This window comes from Protopterus annectens, chromosome 2.part2, assembly GCF_019279795.1.
Source record: "Protopterus annectens isolate FY-2018-M chromosome 2.part2, PAN1.0, whole genome shotgun sequence".
Lineage (NCBI taxonomy): Eukaryota > Metazoa > Chordata > Ceratodontiformes > Protopteridae > Protopterus > Protopterus annectens.
The window spans coordinates 563,177,701-563,197,918 of NC_056730.1; the positions used below are offsets into that span (position 1 = coordinate 563,177,701).

The 20,218-nt window shown below is 44.2% G+C and overlaps 1 protein-coding gene across 1 annotated transcript in view; it reads left to right on the top strand.

Moving 5' to 3' along the window:
• Window positions 1-20,218, top strand: part of LARS1 (leucyl-tRNA synthetase 1) — a 1,303,086-nt gene that overhangs the window by 1,155,903 nt on the left and 126,965 nt on the right. Inside the window, exon 28 of the mRNA XM_044064023.1 lies at window positions 9,299-9,409. Within this exon, the coding sequence (XP_043919958.1) occupies window positions 9,299-9,409 (111 nt within the window). The remainder of the gene's footprint in view (window positions 1-9,298; window positions 9,410-20,218) is intronic.

The following is a 20,218-nucleotide window of genomic DNA, read 5'->3' on the forward strand; positions in this document are numbered from 1 at the left end:
GGAGACTGCTACTTTCACAGTGTGGGTACTGTCAGTGAGCCAGCTGGCAACCCATCTTGTGACATAGGGATCTATACCTAGTTTAGTGAATTTATCTGTAATTCCAGTGTGTCAAAAGCCTTGGCGAGATCTAGATAGGCTGTGTGAACCACCTTACCCTCGTCTGTGGCTTTGGTGACTGCTTCAAAGAAGTCAGTCAGGTTTAGGAGACATGATTTGCCTTTTACAAACCCGAACTGGGTGGGTTCCAGAGTTTGGAGATTGCCAACGTCTTTGTTTATAAGGTCCATGATGATACATTCCATGGTCTTGCAGACCAGGCTTGTTAGGCTAATGGGGCAGTAGTTCCTGGGGTCAGTGGTGGCTCCCCCTTTGTGGAGTGGGATAACCGTCGCTGTGAGCCATTCAGTGGGCACAAAGCCTGAGGTGGGGCTATGATTGAACATGGTGCTTAGGTGGGGTGCCAGTTCATTCTGTAGTTCATGTAGAATGCAGCCTGGGATGTTGTCAGGTCCCATGGATGCAGGGTTCTTGGCTTTGGAGAGTGTGGTTTTTACCTGTGCAGCCATGATTACAGGAACTTTGCATTCTGGCATAGAGATGGGCCCTTTAGGGGGTGAGAGGGGGTAAAGTTAGCACTGAACCTATCTGCCAGGATGTTGGCAATATCAGTTGGTTCTGTATATTTAGTGCCATTGTGCTGTAACTCAGAGCAGATCTGAGTGTTGCCATTGAGATTCTTGATATAGCTATAGAATGCTTTGTGGTTGTCTTTAGAATCAATGGCGATTTTGTTTTCATAACTAGCTTTGGAGGATTTTATGAGGAATCTCAGCTTCTTACTGAGGCTGACCAGTGAGTTTTTCCAGTCATGGAATTTTACTCTTTTTTGCAACAGTTTCTTTCTTCTGTTGTAGAGTTTGTTTATGGCAGGGGACCACCAGATTGGCTTCCATTTTTTTTGAGGATAGCATCTTGGTTCTGTTAGGGATAGCACGATCCATGCACTCATGTAAGTGGTTATAAAGTGCATTTGTGTAGGATTCAGCAGTCGTACCTCTATTGTCCGTCTGCATGGGTGTCGTGAAGTTTGCCATTTCTGTCTTAAAAAGCGTGAAGTTGGCTTTGGAGAAATTATTTATGGTGGTTTCCCTAATGGGGGTTGGGGGCGGGATGTGGATGTCTAGGCTGATTAGCTTGTGGTCGGATCTGACCAGTGAGAAATTGACCTCTGTTGGCCCATGTTGGTAATGGCCAGGTCTAGGATATTGTTACCCCCGGTGGGGGTATGGATAAGTTGATCCAAGGCATTGGAATTTATGAATTCCAGAAAACGTTGAGCGAAAGCATGACTTCAATCCTCTGATCATCCCAGTGATTTGCTAGAAAATCACAAATTGTATGAGGAACATGTGAAAAATATAGGGCAAAAAATCTGGACATTCTGCAAAAATCTGGACAGTTGAGAGGTTATGTTGGTGAAAGTTATTTCTCCTTTTCATTTGATCTTACAGCATTTGGTGAAAGTGCTGTCAGTTGAATATCAGAAACATCAGGTTAAGATCTTGCATAGCGGTCATGTTTCTGAGGAAGATCAGTGATTTCTCATGGGATAAACCAGTCCAAGAAGAAGAAAAAAAATAAAATCCTGAATGGTTAAGGGACAACAATCTACTGGAGTAATGCAAAAAAAAAACATATCCCAAGTAATCAAACTAAGCAGTGTTAACTTTTGGTGACTAAGGGCTTGGAATGGAAGGATCATCTAGATAGGTTTTTCAACAGCATGGATGGAATTCATTTGCTAACACAGTTAGGAGAGAGATGCTTTTCTCTAGTAATCTGTAATGCCAGAGAAGATGCTGCATTCATAACAGTGGTGGTGGAGGGGGAGTTATAAAGAAGATTACATTTATTAGTAAAGGTTAGAAGAAACCTCATTCCACAAGTAGAGACATTCAGTAGAATCAAATGTAATCTAAAAATAAAGCAGCAGCTAAAGTATTGTTATTTTCAACAATTAGAATGTTTGACCAGAACTATATCAAGTCAAGTCCTCTTGCTGCTTCCTTCACAGACTTTTGCCTTTTAATATATATAATCAATGAGCCTATTGGGAAGCATCTTACCAAAGAACTTAACTTTTAAATTAAATAGTAAGATTAGTTCGTAACACTGCGGTGGTGGTGCTGCAGTAGCGTTGTCGCCTCACAGTAAGCCGTCCTGTTCGATTCTCAGCTAGAGCGTCTTCTGTGTGGAGACATGCGTGAATGGGCGTACCTTCGTTGAAGGTTGTGCGTCAGGGCCGGCAACTCGGCACATAAAAATCTACTGCCAATCATTAGCGGACCGGAGTTGCACTGTGGTGAACCCTAACAGGGAAAAGCCGAAAGACACAACAACAAAAAGTAAGATCAGTTTGTAATTGCTTGGCCAAGTACTATCTTCTCTCTGCACAGAGAATTATCGCTTGAGCTATCAATGAAGCCTAGGCAAAGCCCTTTTTTCTCTCAGCCAGGTAGATTGAGAAAAGTCTTCCCAGGAATCATTTCTCTTGCCCATTTTTTATTTCTGTTAAGAGCAATAGTTGTGTCGTTGAACTCAATCTGTTGGAATCTTGTAGTAGGGAAATTCTGCACACAGCTAGAACAGCTTTCATGAGTTTCCATGAAAGAGAAGGATGAAGTCCTGAATTCCACCTTGGTAACTACTGTTAGGGCAGTATAGTGACACAGTGGGTAGCAGTACTCCTTCAAGGTTCTCAATTTTGGTTCTTGGCTGGGGTGCCATTTGTGAAATCTGCATGTCCCTCTTGCGTACATGTGGGATTTCTCTGGTTGCCTCCCACATTCTAAAGACGTAGTAGGTTATTCATAGGTGTGAGTGCGTGCAACTTACTTCTGTTTCTCACCCCTTGTCTTGTAAAAAGGGATTGTGGTGGCTGTCAATTTGTTCATTGTTGAGTCTGCTGCTTCTTTAGTGAGAGTGAGTGAGCTGTTCATTTAGGAGCTCAGACAATGAAGCAGCTGGGCAAGGGATGGTATGTCTGTGTTCATTTATGTATGTGTCTGTCTGTGGGCATCCATTATAACCTTGCCCATCCTGTTTGGAGGAAAGCAGTCCAGCCCACAGTATTGCTGACACCTGGCTGAAGAGAAAGTTGCATGGTATGAAGCAAATGGTTCTGGTACACACAGCTGGCTCTACCAAGCCTCATCTATGCAATCACTTTCATGGAGCATGTATGGGCAGACACATTATTACAGTGTATGGTGTATCAAGCTCTTTTGTACAAGAGAATATATATCAGCTGCTGGGGTGGGGGTTAAATAGGCTGCAAACTTGGAAAAGAAAATAAATTTCCTTTGAAGGATGATTGCACCACCCTTTTGCCTAAGCGGAAATAGGCCTTCAGGTTTTCTCTTCCCAGTGGAATAAATACACCATCTGTGCTGGCGTGGGGAGACATAATTATTAAGAACTGGGTGAAGACAAATGGCTTGCAGTGAGATGAACTTTAATATGAACTAAATACACACAGGAGAACTATGGATGTTCATCATGCTATACTGCTGCAGTCATCACACTTGGGTTATCCTGTCGTCAGGTGGTCCCGCAGTCGGCCGAATCCCAAAGTCCTGGTCCGGCGTCGGTTGTCGTCGCCTCTTCCCTGATGTCAGTGCGACAGGGGTATAAAAGAGACAGCCAACGCCATTTTCTTCAGTCTTTCTTGCCGCGTGGTGCCCGAAGCAGAAGCAGTTCGCAAGTGCCGGTCGGCCAGCTCCTGAAATTTTCGAATCGAGTTTCAGCCCGAAGTCTTCTCTAAAGCTAAGTACCCCGTTGGGGAAACTTTTCTTGCCTCAGACCGATGTCAGACAAAGTTAATAATTGTATTTCTTGTGGGAAGCAAATACCTCATAAGGATTTTCATTCTTATTGTATTCCTTGCCTAGGCCCAGACCATGACGTCTCTGGTTGTCGGTTTTGTGCTAGGTTCAACAGACGTACAATTAAGGGTCGGGCAGAATTCGCCCAGCATTATTTTGGCAGAAAATTTAACTATAGCATGCCGTCGGAGCAACCGACATCGGCAATTATTAGAAAACGCAAAGATAAGGACCGCCAGCCAAGGCCAAGACCAGATACCGAGGCCTCAGCAAGGCCTGACGCCGGTTTTCCGGTTTTCAGTGAGGCGCCTTCGCAGCCCCTGACTACCGCAAATTCAGAAATTCTAACAGCCTCCCAAACCGAAACAGTTGGGCCTCAGGAACCGGTTCCACCTCACTCCTCGGACGCCAGCCCCGATGGGGACCCGGAATTTTTGGATAGGCCTTCGGTCTCTGAAGGTGTTTTCAAACCGACAACGATCTCTGCCAAGCCTTATGCTAAACTCAAAGCCCCCTTGAAAGTTAGAAAACTGGTGCCACCCCCCCACCCCCACAGTTCCCTATGCCTAAAAAAAAAATGCTTAAGATGGCTGAGGATTTAATTACCCTTTTCAGGGGATCCCAACCCCCACCTGACAAAAGGCCTAGACCGGAGGAAGATTTTCCTTCCTCTAACCAAGCATCCATTTCCTCGGGCAACTCTGACGACCAGGATTACTCCTTCCCTCCTTATGAAGACTCAGATGCTGAAGAGTCCATTCCCTCTGTCTCCCTCCCTGAGGACTACTCTTTTGGGGAAACTTTACACACCATGAGGGAACACTTCCACTGGGAAGGCCAAGATTACTCTGACTCCAAGAAAAGACTCTGTGAGTTTCTTCTTCTTCCACAGCATAGACCCCTGGCAATTCCTCCAGTTTTAGACATTTTGGATGATGTTTTCTCTGAATCCAGTTTAAACCCAGATTCCTTACCTCCAGCACCAGCTAAACCAGACAGATACTACCGAGTTCCTGATACTCATAAGTTTCTATACAAAAGCCCTACTGCAGACCCAGAGACCATTTCCCAGGGTCCCAAAGGGGTTAAGGCCTCTACTGCTAAGAATCCACTTCCTTCTGAAAGAGATTCCAGAGCATTAGAAAGATGGGGAAAGAAAGTGTATATGTCTGCCACTTTGGCCATGAGGGCATTAAACTGCCAATTCCACATGCTAAAATACCAACAGTATTTGATTACACAGTTAAAGCAGAAACTGATCCCTCAGACAGATCAACTTGATTTTAAAGAGATGCAGGATTTGCTGCATGCAGCAGAACAGGTGGTAAAGCAAACCTTACAGTGTGGTTTTGATTCATTGGAAGCCTCATGTAGAGCAGCTGTCACAGGATCTGTAATACGTAGGCATGCTTGGCTTAAAGAACAAGCCTTACCAGAACATGTCAAAGCAAAGTTATTGGATGCACCATTGCAGAAAGATGTGTTGTTTGGTGTTAAAGCAGAGGAAGTTTTAAAGAAAATGGTAGAACAGGTAAAAATCTATACAAACAGTTAAAGATTTTTTTACAGGTACAACCTCCTCGTTTCAGCAAAAACTGGCCATCAAAAAACTGGTCCTTTCCTGCATCAGACAGACCCCAAAGAGGTACGTACAGGCGCCCAAGGGGCAGAGGCCAGCCACAAGGTTCTTTCAGGCCTAGACAATGGCATACAATAACTCAGAGGTGGAGACGAAAGATCTCAACCCTTCAGGAAACAAATACAATGACTTCCCTCTTCGCCTGCCAAGCAAAATTGCCCTGGCAGCACCTTTGGGAGGAAAACTGGCTCTATTTCCACAAAACTGGCGCATCATAACAAAGGACAAATGGATTCTGGACATTATTACCCGAGGCTACAGATTTCATTTCCACACTTTACCACAGATGAGAGAGGCATGCCAAATCTGCCTCCAAACCAATGGGCAGAGGCTCAAACGCAAATTTCAGCTCTCATGGATATGAAAGCAATTCAAAAGGTACCTACAAAGGAGCAAGGTCAAGGTTTTTACTCAAGACTGTTTCTTGTCCCAAGAAAGGACAAAGCCTGGAGGCCCATCTTAGACCTCTCAATTCTGAACACATACCTGGAGGTACCCAAATTCAAAATGCTCACACTACAGCAGCTCCTTCCCATGCTGGGCAAGGAGTCTTGGCTGGTAATGTTGGACCTCAAAGAGGCATACCTGCATGTCCCTATCAGACAAGATTGCAGAAGATACCTCAGATTTTTTGCAGGTACAGCGCATTATCAATTCTCTGCATTGCCCTTTGGCTTATCTACTGCGCCCAGAGTATTTACGAAATGCCTGGCATCAGTAATTGCATATTGCAGACATTGAGGAATACAAATTTATCCATATCTGGATGACTGTCTGATCCAAGCGGACAGCAAGGATATTCTATTACAGCATCTGGCTTTTGTAACACAGCTGCTCAGTTGCCTAGGGTACACAGTAAACAAAAAGAAGTCAAAACTAATACCGTTGCAACACATAATATTCCTGGGTGCCAGCTTAAATACAATAGCCCAGATGGCTTACCTCACGCCAGACAAACAAAAACAATTGACTCAATACTTCAAAAAGATAGCAACTTTTACCCAGCTCACTGCAAGGAAAATCCTGCAGGCATTGGGGTTCATGGCATCATGCATTCAACTAATCCCATATGCAAAGCTGCATATGAGAAAATTACAATGGTACCTGAAAAGTGTATGGTCTCAACACAGGCACAGCCTCGAAACAAGTGTACCTATCATTCCCTGCCTTCAAAAAGAGTTCCTATGGTGGGCTCAAGCATGTCAAATAAACAAGGGTCTTCCTTTCGTCTTACCTCCAGCAAACCAAACCATGACAACAGATTCTTCAGACTATGCCTGGGGAGCACACATGGCAGGACATTGCATACAGGGCAAATGGTCTGCAAAACAAATGCATCTTCACATCAACCAAAAGGAGATGCTAGCTGTGCAAAATGCACTGACAGTCTTCAAGGACCTCTTGCATCCAGGACAACTTCTAATAAGGGCAGACAACACCACAGTTATGTGGTACATAAACAAACAGGGAGGAACACACTCCTACCCTTTATGCAGACAGGCAATGACCTTGTGGGAACACAGCATTGACTTTCAAAGTACAACTGCAAGCATGATTCCTGCCAGGAAAGGAAAACATATTGGCAGACGAATTAAGCAGAAATTTGGTAGATCCTCACGAGTGGAGACTACACCCACAAGTATTTTCAATGATAACTCAAAGATGGGGATGTCCAGACATAGATCTATTTGCCTCCCCCAACAATTGCCAATTACAAAAATTCTGCACGAGGACTTATCACTCCCTAGCCTGGAAAGTGGACGCTCTATCATTCAGTTGGACAACGCTGACAGTCTATGCCTTCCCTCCACTACCTCTATTGACCAAGGTATTATTGAAGGTCAGATCAGAGAGGCCACAAATGATCCTCATTGCTCCGGACTGGCCACGCCAGCACTGGTACCCATTACTGAGGAAATTGACTCACAGCCCTCCATGGATCTTGGCTCAATTCCCACTACTGTTGACTCAGAAAAACTCTCAAACCCGTCACAGCCAGCTCAGAACGTTAAATTTCGCTGCATGGAGAATTCCTTAAATTATCGATCAACACTTCTCTCATAGGACGTCCTGAATGTCATTTTGGAGCCCAGGAGGCCCAGCACCAGGAAGACTTACTCAGACAAATGGAAAATATGTTGTGCATGGCACCAGGCTAAAGGTCAAAATCCTTGGATACCAAACATTCCTCACATACTGCAATACCTAACTGAGATGCTACACAAAGGCCTTTCCTTCTCCTCCATTAAGATCCATGCTTCAGCCATTTCAGCTCAATATAATACAGATCCTCCAATTTTCTCACACCCTTTACTTAGACAGTTTCTCAGAGGGGCTAAGAATATAAGACCCCCCAGAAAACCACCAACACCAACTTGGGACCTGAACTTCGTTTTAGAAAAGTTAACACTGCCTCCTTTCAAACCAGCCTTCTCAGCAGAACTGCAATACTTGTCCTGGGAAACAGACTTGTTATTGGCTATTACCTCAGCACGCAGGGTCTCAGCACTACAGGCACTTATGGCAGTGGAACCTTTCATTATTTTCCATCAGGACAGAGTCTCTTTATGAACTAACCCTACCTTCATGCCCAAGGTAGTATCCAGTGTGGCTTTGAATCAGACCATTCATGTACCCACCTTTTATCCTAACCCACAGAATAAAGGAGAAAGGCTCCTTCACTCCTTGGACATTCACAGACAGCTACGTTACTATTCAGATAAGACAAAGTTTTTCAGAAAAACTGACCAACTCTTTGTATCATATGCTGCAGGTTCACAAGGAAAGGCTATTTCAAAGCAGACCATCTCCAAATGGATAGCACATTGCGTCCGCTTTTGCTACTCGCACCATGGAAAGGCAGTGCCTGTCAATATTAGATCCCATTCTACCAGGGCTACTGCAACCTCAGCAGCCTTTCTCAGAGGGGTTCCAACCAAAGACATTCTGGAGGCAGCTACTTGGAGTTCAGTGCACACCTTTACCAAGCACTATCACCTTCCATTATACTCAAAAACCAGAGCTGGTTTTGCCACTGCAGTTCTGCAGGGCATCCTAGCATCACCTAACCCAGTTTAGTACCAGCCTCCCTTCCATAGCTTTGGGATTCTACCCAAGTGTGATGACTGCAGCAGTATAGCATGATGAACATAGTACAGTTTTGTACCTACCATAAATGTAGATGTTCGAGTGGTTATACTGCTGCAGTCCAGGTTACCCTCCCCCCATCCCCTCTACATACCAGGGTGTTAGTTACAACTCCATGTACATCAATCAATTGGATGCATGTCTATATGGTGTATTTGCTAACAGCTAGTACTATTGTTTATCTACTAAGGTATTGTTGCATAGCTATTGTATTGCCTTCCTAGTTGGGGGCACCTGACATCTGGGGCAAGAAAAACTGAAGAAAATGGCGTCGGCTGTCTCTTTTATACCCCTGTCGCACTGACGTCAGGGAAGAGGCGACGACAACCGACGCAGGACCAGGACTTTGGGATTCGGCCGACTGCTGGACCGCTTGACGACAGGATAACCCAAGTGTGAGGACTGCAGCAGTATAACCACTCGAACATCTACATTTATGGTAGGTACAAAACTGTACTTTTCAAATTTGTAGCATTTATCTTCAGTCATTTTAATCATGCCTTGCCAAACAAGAGTCATAGTCCCTTTTCCATGAGATGAACATCGTAGTCTTTTTATTTTTCTTCTTTTTGTGATGAGCATTTCATGGCATACGTTGTAACAAAATGTTTTTTTCTTTTCTTAGGCAAATGATGGGAAGCTTCCAGACAACAAAGTGATTGCCACTGAGCTGAGCAGTCTGCCAGAGCTGAAGAAATACATGAAGAGAGTTATGCCTTTTGTTGCCATGATAAAGGTACGAGTAATGTGGTCTTAATTTGGTGTTAACTGAACTTAGCTAGCCAGGCTCCACAGCTAAGTTAATTTCAATCAATTTTGGCATGATCCAGGTTTTAGAAGCTATGTTGTGAAATTAGATTAAGATAAAGTGGAATTTTAAAGATGGGTTTAGTTCTCCGTTATCGTTTAAAATGTATCTGATGTTGTAATTTTCATTCATCCCTGAACTGATGGGTCTTTTATCCAACTCAGCCACTTTTACCAGATTCACAGATCCAACTCTCGAGCTCCTCCCTTTAATCCATAGTGTCTTATCGTCCTAACATACCTCAGATCTCATTTGCCACCACAGCGGTCCGATGCAGATTCCATTTCTCTCGAACATGGGAGATGAGCACTTGTATTTTTGATATTTTTCTATTTTATACTTTAGCTCCTATCTTTCGTTTTACAGATTTTCTCCCTTTTCCTTATACAGTGCTAACCTAGGCCTCTATATCAGACCGTGGGTACCTTTCATATAATTGTTGATACTTTCCTCTTCTACCTTGTTTTAGGGTATTCTGTTAGTACCATTGTTGGTACCCTACTTGCTGTTGTTAAAAAATATATATAATTTTTCCTTTTTCTGTTAGTTGGACACCTTGTTTGAATATAACCACGTTTGTATTTAGTGGATTCTCACAGGGATGGCTGCTAAATCAACTGGATTTAAGAAATGCTCTTCTTGTGGGCATAAAATTGCAAATTTGAATGCCCACAAGGATTGTGTTTATTGTTGGGTGCTTAGCACGTAGATACCCAGTGTTCTATTTGTGCAGGGTTCAACACTTGTGCCCTTAGTGACAGGAAGAACAAACTCATATTAAGGGGTTTTCTCTCCTCTTTTGCTGCATCTTCTGATGTGTTTAATACCTCTTCTGAAAAGCTAGAAAAATATAAACATGATTGAATGCCAAAGGACCCCAGGAAATGGTCCCCTGATTATTGGCTCTGACCACCAAACCTCCAGCTAAGGTTTTATAACAGTCTGATCCGACCTCCCTTAAGGATCTGACTGCACCAAAACCTAGATCCTAGGATCAGGTCCCCGGAGTTTTCCCCAGAACCTGTGTCCTGTCTGCTTCACTTGCAGTGCCTTCCAAGTTACCTTCTTCCAGCTCCTCCCTTAGATCCTCCAGAGTTCTCTGGTACAGATGACTGTAGCTCCTTTGCAAATAACTGCTGCCTCTCCTAGGTCTTCTGCCTTCGAGGAAGAGGAGAGGATGTTTTCCGTGTGTAGGAAAGAGACAACCATTCCCCTCTTGGATCAATCTGGTCATCACCCTTTCGGATTTGTGCACTGAGCCTCTATCTACTGTTCTATTGAGACAGCCACCTCAATGTGACCTTCAGACTCTCCTGATTCAGGATTCTACTAATTCTTCTGAAACCTCACCAGATCACCCCACTGATGAGGTCCCTAGGAAGAGGACGTGTAAAAGGAGGGGTCTAGGACACATGCTCAACTTGCATATGTCCGAATCACAAAATATCGAACACACATACACGAAAGCTCTTAACATTGAAAAGCGCTTGCGTGTATGTGTAGTTAAAAAAAAAATCTACGTTTCTGCTGGGGCTTTGCCTGCACCCCACACCCCTACTTTATTATTCTCACTCCGAGATCGCACTACAGTGGGGAAAAGGGAATTTTCCCTTACCTGCACTGTAGTCCGATCTACGAAACAGGCACACATACACAGAAGCGCTTGTCGATGTTAAGCGCTTTCATGTATATGTGTTCGATGTTTTGTGATTCGGACATATGCTAGTCGAGCATGTGTCTGGATCCCAAAAGGAGATACCTAGATTCCCCCCAGGAATCTTTCACTGAGAACACTGACATTGATAAAGGGGAGGGGTCAACCACATCTTCATGTCTTTGTGCATCAGTGTTCCCTTCGATGAATCATCCTTATTTGGACCCAGAATGAATTTAATGTTCTCCAGGAGTGAGCAAGATGGAAAGACCTTGTATGCTGTTGGGATCCATTTTTCTACCCCTCAGATTTTTTTACTTGGAATCAGTGGGGTGGTAAAAAGATGTGGTTTTGCAAATCCCAGGGGCCTTTCTAAGACACACAAGAAGACTACTCTCCCCCAGGGCAGAGGGGGGAATCTGTAATGGAAGATGCCACCCGCACAGCAGAGGTGGCCTTCAGGACTTAAACCCTACCAGCATTCCTGAAAGGTTGCCCACCTGCTGTACTCTGGAGGCAGTTGGGAGACACTTGTCTCTGCACCCAGAATCCTGGGCATCCATCACAAGAGATACGTGGGTGTAGTGAATCATATCTAGAGGTTACTTTCTACCATTTTCCCAAATCCCACCTGTAAAAATAAAAAAAATCCTGATAATTCCACTCAATCAGAGGAATGCAGCAGCCCTGGAGATAGAAAAGCTGCTGGAAAAGAAAGTCATCCAAAGAGTCCCCCCAGACCAGTTAGGATCCAGAACGTGCTTTAATGCCAAAAAAAACAAGGGACTTCCTGGTTCTTGGCAAACTAAACCAGTAAGTGAAATATTCAAAGTTCTGGATGGTCATGATTCAGTCCATTTTGCCCCAGCTAGAAAAGGATGATTGGATGTGCTTGATAGATCTTCAGTATGCGTATGGTCACATCAAAATTAGCAGGCACTCCAGGAGATATCTGTGCTTCCAGTGGAGAACCAGTCATTACCAGTTTAGAGTATTGTCATTTGGCCTCACAACAACTCCCAGGATGTTCATCAAATGCATTGTGGTGGTAGCAGCTTACCTGAGACTGCTGGGATTCCAGGTGTTTCCATATTTAGACATCTGGCTCCTGACTGCTCCAACCAGGCATCTACTTATACAAGAAAGGGGCTACTTTCTCCAGTTATGACACCATCTGGGCATTGCAGTTAACTACAATGTGACAACTCACACCTACACAGACTCGAGTTCATAAGTGCTCGTCTGGACACAGTCAAATAGTGTCACTTCATTCAGCAAGAGTAAAAACCCTCAGCTCTCTTAGGTCATGGAAGTGATCTTGCATTCTTCTCCTGCAGCACGACTAGTCTTGCAAGCCTTAGAGTCCATGGCAGCAGCAGTTACTTTGGTTCCATTAGCCATATTTCAGTACAGTGGTCTATTCTTCAGTAGCCCTTGGATGCACCAGTCAGAATCACACAAGTTTTCAAGAAACACCTTCTTTGGTGGATCCATTCAGACAAAGTTTCTCAGAGCTGTCCATTTGTTCTCCCTCAACACAGCCACAGATGCCTCACAATTGAGGGTAGGAAGGGGCATTTCTTGGGAAGGACAGTCCAAGGTATGTGGTCCCTAGAAGATGTCAATTTGCACATCAGTGTCCTGGAAATGAGTGCATTCCTCCTAACATTGCAGGACTTTTAAGATGTTCTCCCATCAGGATGATTCCAATTCAAATGGACAATATATCGGTCATCTGGTACATCAGCAAACCGGGAAACCAGATCTTATCCTCTGTGTCAAGAGGCAATGAGAGTGTAGCAATGGTTGATCTCTTCTGACTACTTTCTCATAGCAATCCACATACAGGGGAAAGCCAGTGTGCTAGCAGACAAACTAAGAAGGTTCATTCTGATGCCTCATGAGTGGTCTGTCAATATCAAAGTAGCAGAGAGGATTTTCTGTTGATGGGGCCAGCCATGCCGCAGTCTTTTCATCCTCCCCACAAAAGTTCTTCACCCTGGTTCTTCCATCGGTGAAGTCAGAGATGCTCTAGTCCATGATTGACCCTCTCATCTCCTCTCTGCTTATCCCCCATTACCTCTAATTCCCAGATTTCTACAGAAAGCATTCCGGCTGAGCAGAGTTATCCTCATTGCCCTTTTCTGACCTCATCAAGTTTGGTTTCTCTTCTGGTGGCTTCATCTCCTGTATCCATCTTGGATACTGGACCGAAGTCCAAACATCCTTTGTCAACCATCAGGAGTGACACATTTGGATATCAGTGATCTCAGGTTGACCGCATTGTTTCTCCACTTCGGTGATGGCTAGACAGTCAAGGCTTTCTTACCCAGTCCACCTAATTCTCTTATCCTCTTGAAAGGTCTCTGCTAGAAACAATTTACAAAAGAAAATGGAAGAGATTTTCAATCTGAGCTCTCCAGACAGATGTGGATCCCTTTTCTGCCTAAATCTCTGTAGTTCTTGAATTTCTGACCTTGATGTTTGACAATAGAATGAGTTATTCAACTATCAGTGTTCATTTGCCAGCTATTTCCAGTTTTCATTCATGTGAAAATGACTGCTCTTTGGCTTCTTCAGAGTTGTGCAAAGCCTTCCTTAAAGGCATCTTTCTACTTGGGCCTCCAGTCAAGGATCCTTCTCCCCTGTGGGATTTGACTATCATGCTGCAAGGTCTGACTCAACCTCATTTTGAACCATCAATGAAGGTAGCTCTTAAACTGTTGTCCTGGAAAATGATTTTTCTGGTTGCTATTACATCCACTAGGTGAGTATCTGAGCTCCAGGCCCTTTCCTCCAGAGCTCCGTATTTAATTTTTCATAAGGATATGGTTTCCCTACTCACCAACCCTTCTTTTAACCTCAGGTGGTTTCTGAATCCAACATTAATTAGGTTATCAATCCACCTGTATTCTTCCCAAATTTTTCAAACAAGGATGAATATGTGCTTCATCTTTTGGACATGCACCAACAGCTTAGATTTTTATCTTCACAGAACCAAACACTTCAGGGAATCTGATCAATTATGTGTATGTTTTTCCAAGAACAAACTGGGCAAAGCAGTGTCTAAAGGAACTCTAGCTAAATTATTTATGGATTGTATATCCTTTGTTTACAAAGAAATAAGGTTGCCTTTACCTAAACCCCTCACAGAACATTCCACAAGGTCCATAGCCACTTCATCTGCTTTTTCGTCAGTAATGTCTATAGATGACATTTGTGCTACTGCCACTTGCTCTAGTGCTTGTACCTTTATTGCTCATTACAAGTTAGATTTGCTTTTCATGGGTAGTGCAGCATTTGGCTCCACAGTACTGCAGAATATCCTTCCATGAGGACCACCAAGGTTTCTCTAGCAGGGGATTCTGTCCCATCAGTTGAAATGAATGACAATGACAACCTCAGATACAAAAGTTCTTTACTCACCATAATGATGCATCTGTGCTGTCCATTTTCATTCTTTCTCAACTTCCTGCCCTCCATCTCCCTTCCCTCTTTCTTTGGTGAAACCTAAGGGATGCTCCTTTGGGAACCTGTTTGTTCTGTGTTTGAGCTCCAGCCTCATTTTTATGCCTCTGTCCCCTTTTTTATAACAATTTGACATCATGCATATGTTATTTGGGAAGCAAACTTTTCTCTTAGGTATGCTAGGACAATAGAACATTATGGGTAAAGGGAAGAGCTCGAGAATTGGATCCGTGAATCTGGTAAAAGTGACCAAGCCAGATCCAAGGTATGATCTGAGACGCATCTTGTCAGAAAGAGTGAAAATGCACAACACAGATGCATTATTTGAAGTAATGTCTGTAAGCTTCAGTTCACCGTGCTACACGTTTTAAAATGCATCCCTCATTTTTGATACCAGCTTTAACCATTTCATGGCTGTAGAAAGCCAGATCCGTAGGTTCATAGGTAGATACTAGGCTATCTGCCCTAGGGCATTTATAAGCCTAGCCAGAGTGTATTTGGCTTCCGCCTCCCTATTAGATTAGCCTACTGTGCCTCTGAAAAGTAGGTCACAGAAGGTACTCTTTAAGATTAGTTTACTGTGCCTCTGTCTAGCAGGGACACAGAAGAGATCCCAGGGGTGAATTTGCGATTTCCCATCCACGCGTCCAGATTTCGCTTGAAGAGGGTCAGTGAGGGGCTATGTCTAATATGAACTGGGATTCTATTCCAGAGTGAGGGGAGCCTCTGGGAAATGAATCTGTCCCTCCAGCATGTCCTATTTATTTTTGTGCTGAGGTTTAAGTCCCTGGAGCGTGTAGCTCTAAGGGACTTGGATTTTTTGAGGTGGAGCATGTTCATTAATTCTGGGTTTGACATGACTTTGTATGTCAGGCATAGATCACCTCTGAGTAGGCTGTAAGCAACTGAGTCGAGCTGGAGTTTCTTTAGTTGAGCTGCATAGGACATCTGTTTGTAGCCCATGATCCTCTTGGTGAGGTACTTTTGGGGTCTCTCCAGTTGCTGCAGGTGTCTGGTAAGGAACATCCCAAAAGGGGCATTGTATTCAATTATGAGCCTGATGAGTGACGAGTAGAGGGGCACAATGACCTCTCTTGATCTAGATGCGAACCCTTTCGTGATAAGGTGGGCTATATAGAAGGTCTTTCTAACCACTTTGGCAACATGATTATCAAAGGAGAGATGACTATCTACGTTGGTCCCCAAATCTCTAATTACTTCTTCCGTACTTAATGGATTACCACCTATGTGGTAATTTGTGGGCACCTTGTTTTTCCCAAAGGGGATGACTATGCACTTTTTAGCATTTAGCTTGAGGCCATGGCTCTGGCACCAGGCATCCATCTTTGTGAGACCCTTTTGGAGGAAGCTTGTGTCGGCTGGAGATTCGATTATGGCCCCTAGTTTGCAGTCATGTGCCAACTTTGTCAGCCATAATCCCCCTGTGTTAGCCTGAACCTCAGAGAAGTATATACCGAACAAGAGAGGTCCCAGAACTGAGCCCTGTGGGACACCACTTGTAACTGGTTTGGATTCAGACATGGCACCTGCGATTCTGACCATGTGGGTTCTATCCCTGAGCCAGTTTGCAACCCATCTTGTGATATAGGGGTTGATAGTTAAGCTGGTAAGCTTATTTATGATGCCCGAGTGGGGTATTGTGTCGAAGGCTTTTGCGAGGTCCAGGTAGACTGTGTGGACTACCTTGCCCTCATCTATGGCTTTGGTAACTGTTTCAAAGAAATCAACTAGGTTTAAGAGGCAATATCTGCCCTTAAGAAAGTCGAATTGGGTAGGGTCCAGTGTCTGGAAGCTCCCAATGTCTTTGTTTATGAGTTCCATGATAATACACTCCATAGCTTTACAGACCAGACTAGTCAGGCTTATGGGGCCATAGTTCCCGTGGTCCGTTGTGGCACCACTGTAGCTGTACGCCATTCTTTGGGTACATATCCTGTAGTAAGGCTAAGTTTGAACAGTGACTTAATGTGAGGGTTAAGTTCTTCTTGGAGCTCGAGTAAGACACAGCCTGGGACACCGTCCGGTCTCATAGATGCTGTGTTTTTTGCTTTGGAGAGGGCAGCTTTCACCTCTGCATCTGTGATGTCAGGGAGGTTACATTCAGTTGGGATAGGCATTTGCTCCTTTGGGGGGGAGAAGTTTGCGCTGAATCTGTCTGCCAGGATGTTGGCTATGTCTGTAGGTTCGGTATATTTTGTACCGTTATGCAACAATTAAGAGCATATCTGGGAGTTTCCACCCTTATTCCTGACATAACTAAAGAAGGCCTTGTGATTATCTTTAGTGTCTAGGGCAATTTTTCTTTCAAAACTGGCCTTTGATGATTTTATGAGGGATCGAAGTTTCTTGCTAATACTGATCAGCGATGCCTTCCCTTTTTGGGATTTTGCTCTGTCATGTAGTAGCTTCCTCCTCCTGTTGTATAGCTTATTTATGGCCGGGGGTCCACCAGACAGGTCTCCTGTTTTTGGAGGAGTGAGTCTTGGTTTTATGTGGGATAGCACGATCCATGCATTCCTGCAGGTGCTCATAGAATGCATTTGCAAAGGATTCTGCGGATTGGGCTGTATTATCCTCTGGATTCCACCTCAGTCTTGAGAAGTGCAAAGTTGGCTTTTGAGAAATTCTTTACCATGATTTCCTTGGCTGGGGGTGGGGATGGGATATGGATGTCCAGGGAAATTTGTTTATGGTCTGATCTTACCAATGAGGGGTTTACCTCTGGTGTGGAACATAGAGTCCCCATGTTGGTGATGACCAGGTCCAATATGTTGTTCCCTCTTGTGGGAGTGGTGACCAGTTGTTCCATCGCGTTAGAGTTTATAAATTCAAGGAACCGTTGGGCATTTGGGCTTGAGTAGTTTTCCCAGTCAATGTTTGGGCAGTTGAAGTCACCCAATAACATAGTGTTTGGAGAGACCTTCATATTCTCCAGTGTTCTCAAGAATGCCAAGTGGGGTTCCTATAATAGGGAGGGTGTTCTGTAGCAGGCTACAAACTGAAAGGCAGTTTTGCCCGCTGTTAGTTGCACATGGATGGTTTTCAATGCTTCGTGCAGTGCCACTAACCTGGAGGTGTAGGTATCTTTGATGAATATAGATGCTCCCCCTCCTTTTGTGCTTCAGTCCGAGTTTTGGGGCCGAAAAGCATGGTATGAGTTATAACCCGGTAGTGCTGGGGTGCTCTCAGGAGCCTTGAACCAGGTTTCTGTTACTGCACAGACATCGATTTTCTCCATACTGAGGAGAGCCTCGAATGCTTGCATCTTGAGGTTTAGACTTCTGGCATTGAGTAGTATTACCTTTAGTTTTTTTATCCTTGGGTTGTCTATGGAGGTGGGTTTGTCCTTTGAGCCTTGCCTAAAAAAGGCACTATGGGGTGGCAAGAGCCTTGGCCAGTATACGAAAGCCTAAGGGTGACAGGTGCAAGCCGTCCCTAGCAAAGCAATGTGGCTTGTCGAGCATGTCATCCCAGGCTGACAGACACTGGATCCCCTTTGAATGACACCAATACTTTAGCCAATTGTTGAAACTGATCATTTTGTCTTTATACTGTGGCATCATTCTTGGTGAGGGCAAGATGCTACTCAAGGTCAGGGTCATACCAGCCTGGGCTACATGATCAGAGAGCTCCTCTGTCTCTTTTCATGTAGTCCAGGGAGGTACGTCTCAGGTCATTCACACCAGCATGGACAATGACGAAGTCATACTTGTACTTGCTTTGGAGTGACCTGAGTGCTTGCGTTATGTGGCGGATCCTGGCACCCGAGAGCCAGCTTACAGTGACCTTCTCCTTGTTCAGTCTGGTGAGTGGGACGTCAGTGTGCCGGACAATAGAGTCCCCTATAACAAGTGTATTTGGCGTGTTGTTTGGCCTTAAGGGCTGTGACTATGAGGCACGCTGATTTTGTGAGATATGTGATTCCTGGGTATTGTTGAGGGGTGGCTGTTGCTTGGATATCTGCTTAGGAGGTCTTTGCTGTTTAGGCAGATTTTTATTTAGAGCCTCCGAGTATGTTTTTGTGTGTTTATGTGTTCGGTATGCAGATGCAATAGGTCTGTGTGAGACTGGATTTGTGGTGCGGGTGGTTACCTTTTCCTCCTGACTGATTGTGCCAGTCTTGGGTTCAGAGAGCTCTGCCTCCAATTTGGCTGTGTAACTGCATCTCTCACATGTATTATAGTTTGTTGGAAGGAGGACAGGGTTGTCTGTGTACATAAGGCAATTGTAACATTGCCTCAAAATTCCCAGATTTACTGGCTGAACTGGAGAGTAACCCTGAAACTGACCCTTGGACATACCAGATTAGTATAGGGAACTGTTTTTTTACTGATCAGATTAGGGAAGGGAACTGATTTTTCACTTGATCAGGAAGGACCAATCGGGAGCTTAATACCTATGATAAGTCAAGGAGGGTGTAGTGCTTTAGTTAGTTGGTTAAGTAGCAGGGTGACTGCCACAGTAGTCAGAACAAGAAAAAGTACAGGACTGCCACATCTTTTAATGCAGAGGAATGAACCTCTAACTACAACCCAGGTTGCCAAAGTTGGATTAATAGTTCAGGTACCTGCTGGAGTTCCAGCAAACCATGGGTGAGAAGCAGGAGTATATTTCACTGCATCCACCTGAATCTTTTTGAAGCTGTGAAAAGAAAACAAAACTGTGAAAACCCAGATGGACCCAGGAAAGACATGGAAATCTAACCTAAAAGCATTGCATCAGGGAATGGAACCAGGAAGTGAAGTACTGTGAGAAAGTAACAGGATCTCCTGTAGTGCATAGTGTAATATTTAGAATGAATAACTTTCCCCAAACTCTGATATTAGGCATAAAATAATTTTATGATGCTTTTGGATCTCCTTTTTGCTGATTCTTACTAATCAAGATTCGTAGTCCTCTTTCCTCCATAGGTTCTATGCAGTTGAGTTTGAAATAGTGACCTAGTTGCAGCATGGCTCCCCTGAGTTCCTTCCTCACTCCAGTAATGTGACACTTGCATGACTTCACCTGGACATTTAACTCTGTCCTTGGATCTGCACCTGCTTACACACCGACAGAGTTCCCATAGGAGGTGGGTGAGCCCTGGAACTGCCATTTCTGCTTGTAGAGATGAGCTTGAATACATTAGCTGCTACTAATTTGTTTTGTTAGCTGTGTGGCAGTGAGAAGTAATCCTGGAGATGTTCTTGTCCTGGGTCTAGGACACTACACCTTCGAAGGCCATCCTGCTTGCTCAGTCTGCAAATGTCCTGAACTCTGGTCACTATTAGAGTTACAGAGAACAGCCTACTGCCAGCTTGTCCTGTCCCCCTCCCCCCAAAGAAAGTCAGGTAAGTAAAGTGTCATCACTCTTTCTCTTCCCCATACCATCTCCAGCAGGTACCTGAACTATTAATCCAACTTTGGCAACCTGGGTTGCAGTTAGAGGTTCATTCCTCTGCATTAAAAGATGTGGCAGTCCTGTACTTTTTCTTGTTCTGACTACTGTGGCAGTCACCCTGCTACTTAACCAAGGCATCTGACATGGAGAATTAGGAGGCTGCATTATTTACTTCCTTTGCTGCAGAACAGGCAAGCCGTTAACATCTTCATTG